A 16691-nucleotide genomic window follows, 5' to 3' on the forward strand; every position below is an offset into this window, starting at 1 on the left:
AGATCTGGAGTCCTTGACTTCAGTTTCCTAAGACCCGTGCCTCCAGGACCCGCAGTGGCCCCTGGCGTCGTTGTGTTGAATCTTTCTGGTAAATCTAGAGACTTGCAGATATCACCAATCTGCTTTGAGCCTTCTGGGTGAGCACGAAGGAATTGCACTTCTCTGATGTAAGCATGCTAAGTGGATATCTTGAATTGCAGGTAGGGTCCCTGGAGCAAGCCATGCTGGATGCCCTAGTCCTGGACAGAGTGGACTTTGTGAAATTACTCATAGAAAACGGAGTAAGCATGCACCGTTTTCTCACCATCTCCAGACTAGAGGAACTGTACAATACGGTAGGGCCAAGCTAAGATGCCTTCCCGTTTCTCTGTCTCTTCTGTTTGTTTCCCTACTCCCGCCTGCCCCACCCCCATGCCTGTGATTCCCTTCCTGTCTCTCCCGTGATGCATGCATCATTCCTCACATGCACTCCCTTACACCTGGATAGACTACAGACACCAAGAACTCACTTGTTCTAACTGCTCAGTTGTCCGCATCTTAGGCAAAAGGCGTCATGATCGCCATAGGGCATTGTTCTCAGATTATAACTCAAAACCACAGGCAAGCCTCTGTCAATCAGAACACACGCACTTTGTAAGCCCGTGGGGTGGGGGGTTGGAGACAAATATTACAAGGAGGGTTGGTTTAGCACTGACCATCAAATGACATTAAGTAGCCTGTATCATTGAGTTACCCTCAGAGCTATCGAGTTCACCCCCCGCCCCACGCTCGCACCCTGAGTATAAAATACCCCGGTGTCATCCAAAAGCGCTTTGTGGTAGTAGCTGTTCTTTGCAGTGGCAGTCACTAAAAAAAGCCAAGCACATTTGAAGAACTGATGTTGTTTTTTACCATTTCGCAGATGAGAAAACTGAGGCGGTCTTAGTCTATTTGTGCAGTTACAACAGAATACCTGAGGCTGGGTAATTTATGAAGAACATATATTTTTTTCTCCCCGTTCTGGAGGCTGGAATCCCAAGATCGAGGTGCCAGTAGGTCCATTATATAATGAGAGCCATTTTATCTTTCCACAATGTGTTCACTGCGAGGGACAAACACTGTCCTCTTAGGGCAGATAGGTTGGAAGTATGGAAGTATGAACCCTCTTCTGTCTAGACCTCAGTTCCACCTACAAAGAAGGTACCCTTGTGACCAAGTCATCTAAGAGCCTCACCTCCCCCACTGATGTACTCGTATGAAGCTCAATATGAATTTTGTGGAGTCACAAAAGCGTAAAGCTTAGACAGGCTAAGAAGTAGCTGGTTGAAGGTCCTAAATCTCTGAATGATGACAATGACAGAACCCAGTGACAAACTTAAGACTCTTTTCAGAGGTTGCCTTTCGACCCACTGACTACACACTGGTGTCTGTCCCAGCACCCTTAGTGCAATGGGATAGAGCTATGGACTGGTCATGACAAGAGTCAGGCAGTAGATAATGGCAGCTAGCTTCATCTCAACACCACTGCAGGAGTAAGTTGGCTAGCAGACCCAGGTTTCTGCTTTCCCTGCAGGCTTGTCTTGCCTCAATACACTGAGACTTACAGTAACGAATAATGGGCATCATGACTTAGGAATCAGTGAGAGTTATGGGGGTGCAAAGGGTCATTCCAAAGCCTGGAAAAGAAGGAAACAAAGAAGCCTGCTCCTGGACTTCAAGCCAAGGTCTTATCACTCTCATCAACAGTCAGTGGTCACCTGTAGTGCTCCCATCAACAGGTGGTAGCCACCTGCAGTGCTCCCATCAACAGGTGGTGACCACCTGCAGTGCTCCCATCAACAGGTGGTGGTCACCTGTAGTGCAGTGTTGAGAAGAATTATAAGACACTAAATACCAACAATAATAATAATGATATCTAGCAATGTTGAATGCTAAGCACTATTTTAACAGCTTTAAGAGGAATTATTGCATTATTTAACTCTCAAATAGACCTAGCAGATGAAGCAATGTTATTATCCCCATTCTAGAGAGGAGAAAATCAAGTCACAGCAATCTCAGAGATGGCTATATGCACACCGAGGTTTGGGGCCAGGAACCTCAGCCCCAGAGCATTACCACTGTTTTAGATCCTCCAACCAGGCTGCCAGATTTAGCCAACAGCTACAGCACACCAGCAAAATTTGGATTTCAGAGAAGCAAGGGTTGTTAGCATAGGTATGGTTAGCTTTTCATATCTTTGTATTCCTACAAAAAGGGATGGGGGGACTTCAGATGTTCTAGTTTGTCATCTAAATGACCTTGGTGTTCACAGAACCAGCACATATTGTCCTATATTTTTTAAAGTAACTTCTTTCTGGAAGCTAAATAAGGAAGCGGCTAAACCAGGGACTGGGTGCTCTCACATACAATGCTGTATATAAGATAAACACCATATAAATAGTTAGTAGCCTGTATCTTCTAAGGCATGATAAGAAAAATACCTGTACATGTTCAATACAGACACAATCCCACACACACACCAAATATTTTTGATCCGGTTGGTGGACTCCATGGACACTGACATCATGAGTATGAAGGGCTGACTATATATTCCCAGTATTGCGTGAGGCATCATTGCTCATCTGAAATTCAAACTTCACTGGGTATTCTGTACTTACCTTAGCATCCCTACCCCTGAAAGACTAGGGAATGATGAGTCATTTACTTTATTCATAGCCGCTTACTACATATATATATATATATATATATATATATATATATATATATATACACACACACACACACACACACACACACACACACACACACACACACACATATACAGCTTTCCCTTGCCTCTTTTTCCACAACTATCATGTGAGTTTTCCTCAAGTCAGTTGTCAGGGAATTATCACCAAAATATAAAGCCAGTCCACCATTTCTGTACAGCCTTGGAGCTGTGGATGACTCTCTTCTATATTTAATGTCTGAAACAACCAAAGGAATACAATCTTCTATGACATATTAAAATGTATGAAATCTGGTTGGATATAGTAGCAGCTGCATGTAATCCCAGAATTCAGAAGGCTGAGGTAGGAGAGTTATGATTTCTGAGGCCTGCTGGGATTACATAGTAAAACCCTCTCCTAAAACCATTATATGGAATTTAATTTTCTGTGACCATGAATAAAGTTTTATTGAAGTGGGTCTAAGATCACTTGTTTATGTATATTCTGTAATTGCTTCCATACAATAATAGCCATCAAACAGATTGGATAAGGACTGCATGGTCCACAAGAATTCTCTATTTCATTTCTGGCCTTTTGCAGAGAAAACTGGCCAATGGTTTTTTGAAGACAAGTTTTCAGTGACAACTTGGAAAATGACACTAAAGAAAATTAAGAAGTTTCTAGGGCAGTATGTCAAAACCCCTCTGCTTTCTCCTGCTGTAAAATTAGTTCTTCCTACACCAGTTGACCCAGACATCTATTAGATGACAATCCGCCTTACAAAGTTTGGACTTAGACCGTCAGATAGATTTTCTAGAGAGCTTGTGATCCAAAAATCCAGTCAGTCCTGGTTTCAAAGAGACATATACAACTGAGCACCTAGAACGAGGCCCAGCACACAGAGCTGCCCTCCACCGGCCAGAACCCTTCCTTCCAGCTTCCTCTTGCCTCACCACCTGGAGCCCCTGACTAGCAAAACTGTTTGATTGTTCTTTATCATTTTCAGAGACATGGGCCCTCAAATACATTGTACCACTTGGTCAGGGATGTCAAAAAGGTAAGAATCCTCTAGACCCCAGGTCGGAGGCCCTGTCCTGAGTGCTTCCTGTCATAGACTCTTTCTGTTCTGCATGAGCTGCCCAGTCTCCATGTCCCTGCCAGCCCCCTTCATTGCAGAGTGGTGTATGTGCATCTGCTTTGTAGCTTGGACGCCTCTGCTGACAGTGCCGCTGTGGTCCTCCCTCCGGTCGCCATGGTTTTAGATGCTCTTGTTGAATGTGATGCTTTTCTGTAGCAGAGTCTAGGCTTTTCCCCATGCCAATGTGGATTTATGCCATTACCTGTATCCTTCCAAAGGTCCCTTACTGTTGGGCAATCAGTTCCCATGATACTTTACTGCTGGCTCCTGACAACATCCTATCTACCTTCATATAAAGAATAGTTAGACTACCTGAGAAAAGGAGAATCCCCCCTGCATTCCATTCTCCTAACACTTTATTTTTTCAAAGGAGATTTTATGCCGATCTATTGAATTTATTTTTTTTAATAAAGCTGGCATGTACAATGAGTTGTTCGGTTTATGGAGGAGGATGAAGGGTAAGGAGGTAACGACTATTTTCCATGATTGGCAACATGCTAACATCATCACAGATCCTTTATCAAGGAAAAGCACCTGGCTGAGGCTTACCAGTGATGAGATACACGTTGTTACACAGGCTTTCCATGCACCCGAACTCATTTACTCTTCACAAAAACTGTCTCAAGCAGAATCTCTTTATTATTGTCGCATAGTATTCCGATTTAAAATTGAAAATGGCAAGGTTACATTTGACCTTAGCATGTGCTTCCTCCTTTACTCCAAACGTCTCTTTTAAGGTAGCTTGGCCTCAGAACCTTTAACTCCAAAGAACAAAGCAGAAATTGTAGACCTCCACGACCTTGTAGGAATGCTGCAGTAATACATCAGAACCCAAGGACATACTTAAAGAAATGACCTGGACCAGCAGGCCGCTCTTCAGTGGCCGTGTTCCTGAAAGGGAGGACCGTAGGGTGAGAAAATAAAGTTACAAAAGGTAGAATCAGGAGATCTTGTACAAGCTACATGTGCTAAGCAAGCTTACTAAGTCCAGTGTTTTATATACAGTGCCGGGGGTGGAGAGGAATGAGACAGAGTCAGTAGAAAAGTGTCACACAGTGGGACAAAGTCAGCAAGAAGCTGATCAAGCAATGTTACCCAAAGGGAACACAGGATACTTCAAGTGCGACCTGGGCTGATCACTGCAGCTCTTCAAGGACAGGAAGCAGGGGGATTTCCCAAGATTAGAAACCTCAGATCTCCCAGGGCCCTGGGTCCAGGTTATTACTGGCCTTACCAAGCATGGTTCTGGTTTTAGACAAGGAAATAAGTTCCTTCTCCATATGTCGGGGCCTCAGGGAAAGTCCTGGACTAGCTCTCAACTAAGAATCAGAAGTACTTGGCAAGCCTATCATCACATAGGAAGTCTCGACTAGAATTGACCCTTAGTGAACTGTTAGCAACTTTTGATATTTTCTTAAAATGTCAGAGGCTCTGGGAGCTGCTTATAACTGGAGTATTTTAACCTGCTGGACCTTTGTTAAGAATGAGTAAAGGATACAAGAACAAAAACAAAATCAGCATTCCCCTAAAAACAGGGTTGTTGGTTTTTTCTTGCTACCACAAACCTTTCTTCCATCTCCACACAACCACAGTGAAGGATGGTCTCTATCTGGGGCAAAGCCTTGAAATCAAGGGAAGCAGAACCAGTGCAGCTTGCTTACCCAACCCTCCCACAGCTTTCCCGTGTCTCACCACTTTCCTGAGATCCCAGCTCCCCTGAGTCTGGCCCAATCCAAACCACAGTAGCATCTGTGCCTTCAGAAAAAAATCCATTTCCTGCACACATTCTCCCTTTTGCTTAATTTGTCTTGGCTTAAATTTTTCCGGGACCTAATCACAGATGATTAGGGTCCCATCTACTCAACATATTCTTTGATAAGCTTTTGACACTCGTGTTCAATAAATTATTTTGAGCATTTCTAAAATGATAAAATATGATACCTTCTCCTCACCTCATACTAGTTTGTGTCCAGCTAGAATGTGGGACTTTTTGGTCAAATGTCTGTGCTTTGGTCCCAGAGTCCCAGACACCAGCCAAGCCAAGCCTCATCCACTTTCCCTGTCCCCTCTCTCAGCAGTAAGGTCCTGCCTGATCTTCGAGGGGATTTTGGAGTTATAGTTCTTTGAGTATAAATGACCAAGATCTCTCATATTAGCTTCTCCATAGAATTCCACTTTGCAAGACTTCTATCCTTGAGTTGAAACTCCTTGAGCTGCCTCTTGAGTTTGCTCACATCACAAGTCTTATTAGAAGATATGCGACGTATCTTTGGGGTACTTTCTTCCCCTTTTAAAGCTTCTTAGCTGTGAATATACCTTGAAAACAATATAGATTATTAAGAAAGAAAAAGGTGGGGGTTAGGGATTTAGCTCAGTGGTAGAGCGCTTGCCTAGCAAGCACAAGGCCCTGGGTTCAGTCCTCAGCTCTGGGAAAAAAAAGAAAGAAAGAAAGAAAGAGAGAGAGAGAGAGAGAAAGAAAGGAAGAAAGAGGTGGTGAGAACATTGGAGGAAGGACTATTTGCTAAGAGCAGACCTGTAAGGGAAGCAGGAATAATAGAGCAAGAAGAAGGTTGTGGGAGTATTCATTTACTTGCTGATTTAGGAACTGGAAGAAATTACTTTAAAACTCACCCAGAATAGCCCTGAGCTGGCCTCATAAAAGGTCTCACCTTTTACTCAGACAGGAGGCCACTAGTTACATGAAGGTAAAGACAAAGCCTGTGTTTAGTTTCTTCTGGAAAAAAAAAATAGAAACGAGAAATAAAGACTCATCTCCCTGATAAGGCGAGTGTCTGGCTACTAAAGGGAAGAGAGGAATAGCCTCCCACCCTCAAAGGAACAAACTGTGTGGACAGTTTGTGTCCATGGGTGAAATGAGCTGAAAATGAGGCTCTTTGTTTTATGTTCCTCAAAGAAGTGACACAAATTTTTTCCTACGGTACCATGTAACTATGACTGTTTCTAATTTAGGCCACATAGTCACTCAGGAGACTCAAAATCTAGGTTAAAAATGCTAAGAATATTTTAGGACATTTAATTTTTAAAATTCAAGAAAATAATGATCAGTATAAGTGTCTCTTTCCATATATATATATATATATATATATATATATATACACACACAGAGAGAGAGAGAGAGAGAGAGAGAGAGAGAGAGAGAGAGAGAGAGAGAGAGTACAGTTCTGGATCTTAAACATAGTATTTAGTGAGATGTCTTTAAATTAAATGCAAATGATGCCTTCAAACCCAAGGATACATTTCATAATTATCCAACCACCATCAGGCAACCAGAAAGTCATCTCTAAGTCCAGCTACTCTTTGGAACCAACAGAATGAATGATGAGAAATGCTTCCAAGCTACTCTCAAGATCTCAAATTATATCTAGAAAACAATCTAGAGGCAACATGGTAAAGAATTGCTGCTCTGCACCCACCACCAGAACTGTGAACTGATATAAGCCACCCGAATTCTATGAAGTAGTTTCATGCATAAATCCATTGACTACATTCATGCTTTCCTATTAAACTAGTGGCTCAAGTCTGTCTGCACTTCTGTAAGACATAATCTGCCGTTTTAGTAGCTGTCTGCTCAGTCTGTAGCTCTGGTTGTTTTAAATAGTAGTTTCTCTCTTTTTTTTCAATTAAACGTACTAATACTTCAGATTATCTATGCTATCCTTCACCACCAGAGGAGGGTGATCTGAATATCGTATAGAGGCTGTGGTGTAATAAAGATGATTTAAACTCCCTTTATATAGGAACTAAGACCTAGTTTTGCTGAATACAAGAGAGGGATAGGGAAGGGAGAAGGAGGGAAGAAAGGAAGGAAAGAAAGAAGGAAGGAAAGGAGGGAGGGAGGGAGGGAGGGGGGAGGGAGGGAGGAAGAAAGGAAGGAAGGAAGGAAGGAAGGAAGGAAGGAAGGAAGGGTGGGTTTCTGAAACTTTAGGTAAGGAAAGGAGATTTTCATAAGCCCATATGCTAAATTCATGTAAATTTACAGGGACATTCTTATTTTAAAAATAATCAATTGCCTGTTTTTTGTATTTTTTTTTACTTTGTCAGTCTACTAAACCATGGGTAACTCCCTTTCTTCCCCTGAGTACTCCCCAGACTGACCCCTACCTAGTAACTGGTTTTCCTCCCAGCAAGCCTGCCCCCACTCTCCTTTGGTGAACCTGAAAACCAACAATCATTTAAGACTTCCTGCACCCCAGAGGAAGCAAGCCTTGTTCTCAAGGCTTGTTTTACGTTTCAGAGGGAAAAAAAGAATCAGCATCCCTAAGCAGTTGAAGTCTGACGGCCATCATGAGCTGGCACCTAAAAACAGCTCACTTTGAAGAGCAGTTGGAGCCTGTGCACTTGGACTGCTCTCTAGGACACCTTCAAGCATGGCATGACTTAAATCTTACCTTTGAGAAACGATCCATAGCATGAAGACAACATCTTCAAGTTGTCCACCTGCCTCCCAACCCTCTCTATTAGACCATTTGAATCTCGGGACCTACCCTGTACTGTTCAGGCATGAAATGGGAAATCCTTCTTGAGGCTTTGCCCATTACCAAAGTCATGACCAACAGGGTAGGGAGAGGCCTAGGAACAGCAGACAGAATAAGAATGACTCTGGTGTCATTTTTTTAATTCCAATTTGGAAAGATCTAAAGCAAAGGAAGACTCCTCCTGGAGGCTGTTGTCACTACAGGGTAAACATGCAAGGTGCCATCCACTCTCTGTCCCCTTCCGGGCAGATGAAGTAAAAACACGGATCTATCCCTGCCAGCTCTTTGACCACGCCCAGCCCTGCACACCACTACCACCATCCCCGGGGCAACAACCCTGAACACTCCACAAAGGGGTCTCTGCCCAATGGCAATAGAAAATAAAAGAACTGAGTGAGTGCCAATTAGCAGTTGGGCTTTGAGAGGCAGGTGGGACCTAAGGAGCTACGGTCCATGTCACCTGGCTTTAGAGCATAAAGTGAGATACAGAAAGCGATCCAGGGTCACATGGGGTTGAGCTAACAGAGCCTAGCCCACTGCTGTTTGCCCTAGAGACTCATGTCTCCGACCTTTCTTGACAAGAATCCCCTTCTGTCCAATAATTGTGTCCTGTGCTAAGCCATCCAGATGGTTCAACATTGATGTGTCCAGAGCACAGCCAGTCAAGGCCATAAGCTTCGTCATACACCAAGGCTGCCATTCACTTTAGTCTACTCAGGACACAATTACATCAGGAGGCCTAAATTACATCCATTTTCATTTGTAGACTCTATTTTCCCTTTCTTAAAATGGTTCCAGTCTTCTAGCAAGAAACACAGAGGTACAGAAACAAATACTCAAGCCTGTTTAAGTAAATGTGCCTTCCTCGTGATGTTACAAACAAGAACAGCTTCTCTCCATCCTTCTGGAGAGATCTCCCTGTACCACCTCGCAGGACGGGGAGACAGTGCTGGAGGTGAGGAATCCTCACTGGCTTCTGTTAGGTGGCCATTGTTGCCTTGCTGTCAAACAGAATGCAAGCCATTTCCTTTGCCCCATAGAACCCAAAGCATAATAAAATAAAATAAAATAAAATAAAATAAAATAAAATAGCACAATTCTTGTCTGTTTCAATATCAGGTAACACTTCTGACATGAGAAAGTTTACCACCTTCCTTGGCAGTCTTTATATATTTAAATACTCGTCAATGCCACTCAGCATTGTCTTTAAGATAACACTGGTGTGTCGATTCATAGAGTTCAAATTGATGCTCACACCTGAGTTTCTCACCATAGTGTCCATAAGTGTCTCAGAGTACAGTCATAAGGAAATACAGAAGGCAAAGACCTTTCTTCAAAGGACAAATTAAGCTAATTAAGTAAACTTCAGAATGAGATAAGGTGAACCAAGGTCAAGATCTGGCTCACTTTAGATCCCAACATGAACTTGGAGCCCTAGCAAGTGGAACTGCAGAACCCAGTGGACAGATGGACACTGGGGTGATTGAAAGGAACAGCAGCGAAATCTTACGCTTACATGGCTGTCCCTCCATACCTCCACACCAAGAACGGCCACGGAATTCCAGACACCATGGCCCATGCAGTTCAGGTCACATTTTCCAGTGAGCTGGGGCTATCCCAACCAGGGGTGCTAAAAAGGGTAGCTACTTAATTTTGTTACTGAGAACATAACACAAAAAGCTCTAACACAGACTGGATCCCAACCACATCAATAATTTCATTCTTCCACAGAAATATATTTCAACAACAGAAATTCCAGGAACCAACCACACCCTGCATATTATAAAAGGCATAGGAAATATAAAGAAAAAAATATTCAGGAAAAATTTAAAACTATAAGTTTAATGACGGACTCCTTTGAAGCCTCCTTTAACCAATTAGATTACTTTCCTACCATCAGATATTGCCATATCATACTCTAGAGGTCCCTAGGAAGTGCCATTGTCCCTTGAGCCTTAAGTGGGAGAGAAGTGGTTCCACAAATTCAGGCTTTCATCAAAAGTCGCCCAGAGGAGGCAATGAGGCCCGTAGGGGCCCAACACACTGAAGTAGGCAGGATACAGCCCATACCTCTACATGGTCACCAAATTCCCCACAGTGCGTGTGACACAGGCCATCACTGATAGAGGATACTGTTCTGCTTCCTGAATTCAGCCAGGCATCTAGGCCTTCTGGAATTCACTGTGCAGCCCTTCTTTCCTGACTTAAGAGAGCAAAGAGTTTCTTTGGGCTCAAAGAGTCCTCTTTTGAACAATCCATGAGAACAAGTCTCTGTGTTCCACTCCTGGAACATAGATAGATGATTGATTGATAGACAGACAGACAGACAGCAGATAATTAGATAGATAGATACATAGATACATAGATAGATAGGTAGATACATAGATAGATAGATACATAGATAGATAGATACATAGATACGTAGCTACATAGATACATAGATAGATAATTGATAGATAGATGATAGATAGATAGATAGATAGATAGATAGATAGATAGATAGATAGACAGACAGAAAAACTAAAAGATTCACCACATTTGGGTCTTTAAGAAATGCCACTCTCTGACTAGAGATGTGCCCTAATGTTAAAATGCGTATCTAGCTGGGTGGTGATGGCCCGCACTTTTAATCCCAGCAGTTTCGAGGCAGAGGCAGGTGGATCTTGTGAGTTAGAAGCCATCCTGTTGTGCAGAACTAGTTCCAGGTCAGCTAAGCCGTCACAGAGAAACCCTATCTGGAGAAAAAAAAGCATTATTAATTAATAATTAATTAGTTAACTAAAATGCTTATCTAGTATGCACAAAATCCTAGGTTCTATCTTAGCACTGTGCCCTCCTCCCAACAATAACCAAGCTGCTATGAAACAAAAGGTGACAAAATCACACAAATTTTGTGAAAGTTTTTGTTCCAGTGTTAAAATTTCTTCTGTCACACACACACACACACACACACACACACACACAAAACATGCATACAACTCCATTCTGACACTATGAAATCCCGTCCCTGCTTCCTATTTTGGGCGAGTCGGGGAACACCAGTGTACGTGACCGGCTAACAGAGGTCTTGTGTTCCAGTAGACCTGATCTCTAAGAGGTCCCCACCCTGGTAGTGACATTCATCCTCTGAAAGGAGTCTTCCTTTTCTGAGTGGGGAGTAAACAAAAGGCCTGCCTCCTGGGTCAGGGACAGAGAGGGCTCAGGAGTATCAGGGGACCCTGCATCTAGCAGCCGGGAATGATACAGCCCTTGCCTTGTCTAGCCTGTTTTTCTCTCTGCTACACTGGTGTTTTTTTCTCCCCAGCTGAAGACTTGAATAAATAATTTGATTTTCTGTTATTGCCGGCGATTACCGCATCTTCTTATTTAACTTATGTCTTCTTTCCAAGCGAGAGTATCCAGGTTTCGGTTGGATCTATTTTAAGGTGAATTGATTAACCAGCATAATAATATATTCATGTTTCTTTTTTCAATATATTTTTTACTCTAAAATAGTTACAGAACACTTGCTAATCAACCCCTAGTAAACCACACCGTCTTTTTTGGGTTTGTCTGTTGTTCTCTTCCTCCCTAACAGGGAAACCTGCCCCCGGACTACAGAATCAGCCTGATAGACATTGGCCTGGTGATCGAGTACCTGATGGGTGGGGCTTACCGCTGCAACTACACACGCAAGCGCTTTCGGACCCTCTACCACAATCTCTTTGGCCCCAAAAGGGTGAGTTTCTGGCTTGTTCTTAGGCTGTTTGGGGAAGACTAGGAAGGAGAGATTTGAGGTATGACCCCTTGCCTCCAAGGGGAAAATGAGTTGAAAGACAGAAAGTGCACCTCTCCTCCTTTCCCATCCAAACTACGGAAATTTATTATTCAACTTAAAACCCTGACCAAATTCTATCCTGTTTTCCTTGAGATGACAGTCACACTTTTATCATCCTAAAAATGTCTGTCTAGTGTTGCTGTCTAAATAACCACAGTCTCTCTACTAGTCTTTCCTTTAAATAAAAACGATCTACCATTTTGGGGTTTGGGGTTTGGGGGGTGGGGTTTGCTTTTTTTTTTAACGCCTGTAATTCAATTCCAGCAAAAATCTGTGCTTTTTCTGGAGTATCGTTGGGTCAGTCTATGGCAAAAGTGGTCCAGGCAGGGACAGCTTCATCTTACATCCCACGAGATGGTAATAGGGCGTGTTTCGGACACATCCTCAGGGGTCAATTTAGCCCATGATTACATTGTTTGCATTTTGAGGACATTCTTGAGTGAAGCTGCTTGGGGTTTGTTATTGTCTTGTTTGGTTGGTTCCTTTCTTGCTTTGCATTGGGTTCCAATGGCAGCAGCCAAGCAGCTCCAACGTTATGGTCGAGCTGGGGCCCTCACGGCTTTGGACCACAGGTGCTTTCATAAACAGGGTGGAATCTCAAAGGCGAGTTACTTCTACCAACATAGTCTGGGCTTTACTCTCTGTCCAGGGCTGGGGGACCCTGAGATGACATCCCGAGAGCTGCTATCTTTGCTAGTAGTGGGCATAACATCTTTCTTTTTTTTTTTTCTTTCTTTTAAATAATGTGCACGGTTTTCTTATTATTTGGGTGTTGTGATTTTTTGTTTTTGTTTTTGCTTTATTTCGTGTAGTTTTTGTTCTCTGATTTTTTTTTTTAATTTCTAACAAAGTTTCTCACTAATGAAAGTATTTTGTGGTCTATTAGAAAACCGAGAGATGGGTACAAAAAAAAGTTGGAATGAAGACAAAAAATTTAGAGGTGCCCGTTTCAGACGCCAAAAGAGAAAAGGTGGGAGACCAGCTCTAGGCTATTGCAACTTTCACAATCGAATCACGTTTGCAGGAACCGTCGGCTCACAATTTTTATTAATTCTGATCATTCTTATATCTTCGGAAGCGTCCAAAATGACCCCCACTGTTCTTTTGAGCTCAGAAGCACAGATCCTGGCCCCCAGGCTGTAATTTTTTTCTCCCCTTTGTCAATACAAAGCAAGCTCTATAATTCCCAAGTGGCCTTCAGTTGTGCCCGTTTTACACACTCCCAGCGTGGCCCAGGAAGTTGCTACTGAGTCACTTCTGCCACCATCAGCATCTGCTCTGGGTCATGCACCTTTGATCTACGGTGCAGCACCGGAAGACAGCACCGGAAGACAGCTAGAGCAAGCAAGCTAAACGAACATTTCTAATTATACCCCTAAGTCTCCAGATAATAGAGGTTTTCCAGAGGTTTGAGAAATATCTGGTTTGATCTGTTGATTGTCTCATTTTTCATCTGTCTTCTCTGCTCACACTGCTGTAACTAAACACCACGGGCTAAGGGACAAATGAACAGCATCAGTGTGTCTCTCATGGCTCTAAGTCCAAGCATAGGTTCCATCAGATTGAGGATCTGTATTCCTCTTTACAGATGGCCCTTTCTGGCTATGCCTTCATACAAGAAAAGGCACACAGGCTCCCATTAGTCTTCTTGATAAAGACACAAATTTCTCTCAAGAGGTGTCTTTCATAATGAACTAACACTCTCCCCCAAATATCCGCCCCAACACCAGTCCCTCGTCAGTTAGAATTTCATCACATCATGGGGACAGGGAGGAAAACATTCAGTCCATAATATTCATCCAAGTGCCTGATGTCCTGGAGGAGCCAATCAAGCAGGATGACTATAGAAAAGGGAGAGACTGGTCCACAAGAGTCATTATAAGACTTCAGTTTTATCTCTTTAGTTCTCTAATCCTCTGTGCTTCACCAAAATCACAGCATCCTCAACTCTCCTAGAAGTTGTAAAAAAAAAAACCAACAAACATGTTCCTTTTATTGTGTGTACGCAGTGACATAAAAATTAATGCTGTATGGTACAGTAGAGCTCTTATATTCTTTATTTGCATTATAGTAGCATTCGTTCCTTACCTCAATGAAAACAAGATCTAACTTTGTTCACAACATTTTTTTAAACAGCCCAAAGCCTTGAAACTGCTGGGAATGGAGGTTAGTGTTTGCTCAAATTATTAGTGTCAATTATTCTCTTTCTCACATACTTAAAAGATATATGAATTCATTTTAATAATAAGGCTTAGTGCATGAATCTAAAATAAGGAAATAAAGATTTTCCAAGTGCCATGGTGGCAGCTCACAGTAGCTTTTAAAATTCCACACTGAATTTTTGTGCGCATTTTTTTGGGGGGGGGACAAAAACAAAAAAAAAAGAAGTAAATCCTGTTGTAAATACTGACTTGAAAACCAAGTGTATAAACTCCACAGGCAAAATCAATTATAGATATTTACAATGGCAACAGATACAAAAGAATGCCACAGATGCATCTAACAGGGATGCTGGAGCTTCAGTGTTTGTGTTCCCATCATTGGTTCATTGTTTATTGTTGTTCTGTGAAAACACAAGTATCGATTATCCTTGCTTTTTCAGAAAATAAATAATTAACATGGCAATGCTGTCCATCATGGGGTAGAGACAGCCACACCTGTGGAAGATGAAATGAACAAAAGTAAACAAACAAAAAAAGGGGGGGGAGAATGAAAATGGCCTTTGAAAATATTTTTGGAATTTTAAAGACAGACTCTCGTTGTGTAGCCCACCCTGGCCTCAAACCCACCATCCTCCTGTTGCTTAGAAAATGTCTCTTGTTCTTGTTTTGTTCCTTTTTTTTTTAAGTAAAGTGTAAACTGACATGTCAACAGCTGAGGATGCATTTACTAAGTCTTAATTGGCCCCTCAAGGGACTTGTGAGTCTCTTTGGGATAAGAACTGGTCTGGTTCATTTCAGTGTGGTTCTAGAGATGAGCCCATGGACGGTATGCATAGTGTGGGTAATGAATTAGTCCGGTTCACTTCTGACTCGGCCTGTATTTGTCTCTCTACGACTGCAGGATGATATTCCCTTGAGGAGAGGAAGAAAGACAACTAAGAAACGTGAGGAAGAGGTGGACATAGACTTGGATGACCCTGAGATCAACCACTTCCCATTCCCTTTCCATGAGCTGATGGTGTGGGCTGTCCTCATGAAGAGGCAGAAGATGGCCCTGTTCTTCTGGCAGCATGGAGAGGAGGCCATGGCTAAAGCCCTGGTGGCCTGCAAGCTCTGCAAAGCCATGGCCCATGAGGCTTCTGAGAATGATATGGTGGATGACATTTCCCAAGAGCTGAACCACAACTCCAGGTTGGCCAGCCAGCACATGAGGAGGGTGGGGGAATTGGGATAGGGAGGCTCCAAATGCCAGAAGTTCTGGACTTCATAAAACTTTATACCATAGCAGAGTCACCCCACTAGAACACACAGAGGGTTGGCATGAGTAATTTACCCATATTGTGCACAATGCCGCCTAGAGGTGTGGAGACATTACCCAGACTTTGTTCATCCTCTCAAGTGCCCCCATGCAACAGGTCACATCACCATGCCTTTCATCCAACCTAGGAAAGCACCTCAGAAAATTTAGGTAACTTGGCCAAGATTATACATGGTTGGCAAGAACAGGGTTTGAACACACTCCCTAGTCATTGGTTGACTGTCGTCTCTTCCTTGACATGTGCTGAATTGGGGGGCCTTGAGTGCAGGAGTCTAGCTTTAACTTACACCTTCAGCTCTAGACATGATACTTGACACATAAAGAAGGCTTAAAGAATGTTGGCTGAGTGGGTTTTTGAGTAGACTAGACCTTACATGAAACAGCTACTCTATACAAGCTAACTGTAATTGAACAGTAGGCCCCTATCTCTGTTCATGGCAGTCTTCACGCTGGCCTGAAAGTGTCTCCTGAACATTGCCTTTCAGGGACTTTGGCCAGCTGGCTGTGGAGCTTTTGGACCAGTCCTACAAACAGGATGAGCAGCTGGCCATGAAACTGCTGACGTATGAGTTGAAGAACTGGAGCAATGCCACATGCCTGCAGCTGGCTGTGGCTGCCAAGCACCGTGACTTCATTGCACACACGTGCAGCCAGATGTTACTTACCGACATGTGGATGGGACGGCTCCGCATGCGAAAGAACTCAGGCCTCAAGGTCAGCATACCCAAAAAGGATGTATTACCATAGAATCCAGGGGTTGGTTGTAGCTTTCCAAGGAAGTTTGTGGTGGGTCTAGGAAGTTTATGTTGGAAGGTGGTACTAATCCACCACTGTTCACTAAAATCTCCTGACAGATGTGATTTGCATTTAGAGTTAAGAATTTGAACTTGAGGTCTGTCACATGTAAGAAGGCAAGCTACATATGCTCTATACATTGATTGATTATTCTGCCTCTATCTGCACATGCCTTGGGTTGGGAGTCTTGAGGGCTGATCTTAAGGACTACCTCAACAAACTCTTCCCTCAGATTCTAAAATGCAGAGAACACACAGATACTGTAGGGGCCACCGTAT

At 42.9% G+C, this 16691-nt stretch overlaps 1 protein-coding gene across 2 annotated transcripts in view; it reads left to right on the forward strand.

Annotated features, from left to right (window-relative positions):
- Positions 1-16691, forward strand: part of Trpm3 (transient receptor potential cation channel, subfamily M, member 3) — an 884432-nt gene that overhangs the window by 785288 nt on the left and 82453 nt on the right. For both annotated transcript variants that reach the window (NM_001191562.1, NM_001354180.1), the window contains exons 11-16: positions 201-335; positions 3694-3744; positions 11899-12039; positions 14275-14304; positions 15202-15491; positions 16104-16332. In NM_001191562.1, the coding sequence (NP_001178491.1) occupies positions 201-335; positions 3694-3744; positions 11899-12039; positions 14275-14304; positions 15202-15491; positions 16104-16332 (876 nt within the window). The remainder of the gene's footprint in view (positions 1-200; positions 336-3693; positions 3745-11898; positions 12040-14274; positions 14305-15201; positions 15492-16103; positions 16333-16691) is intronic.

Source organism: Rattus norvegicus, chromosome 1, assembly GCF_036323735.1.
Source record: "Rattus norvegicus strain BN/NHsdMcwi chromosome 1, GRCr8, whole genome shotgun sequence".
In the NCBI taxonomy this organism is placed as follows: Eukaryota; Metazoa; Chordata; class Mammalia; order Rodentia; family Muridae; genus Rattus; species Rattus norvegicus.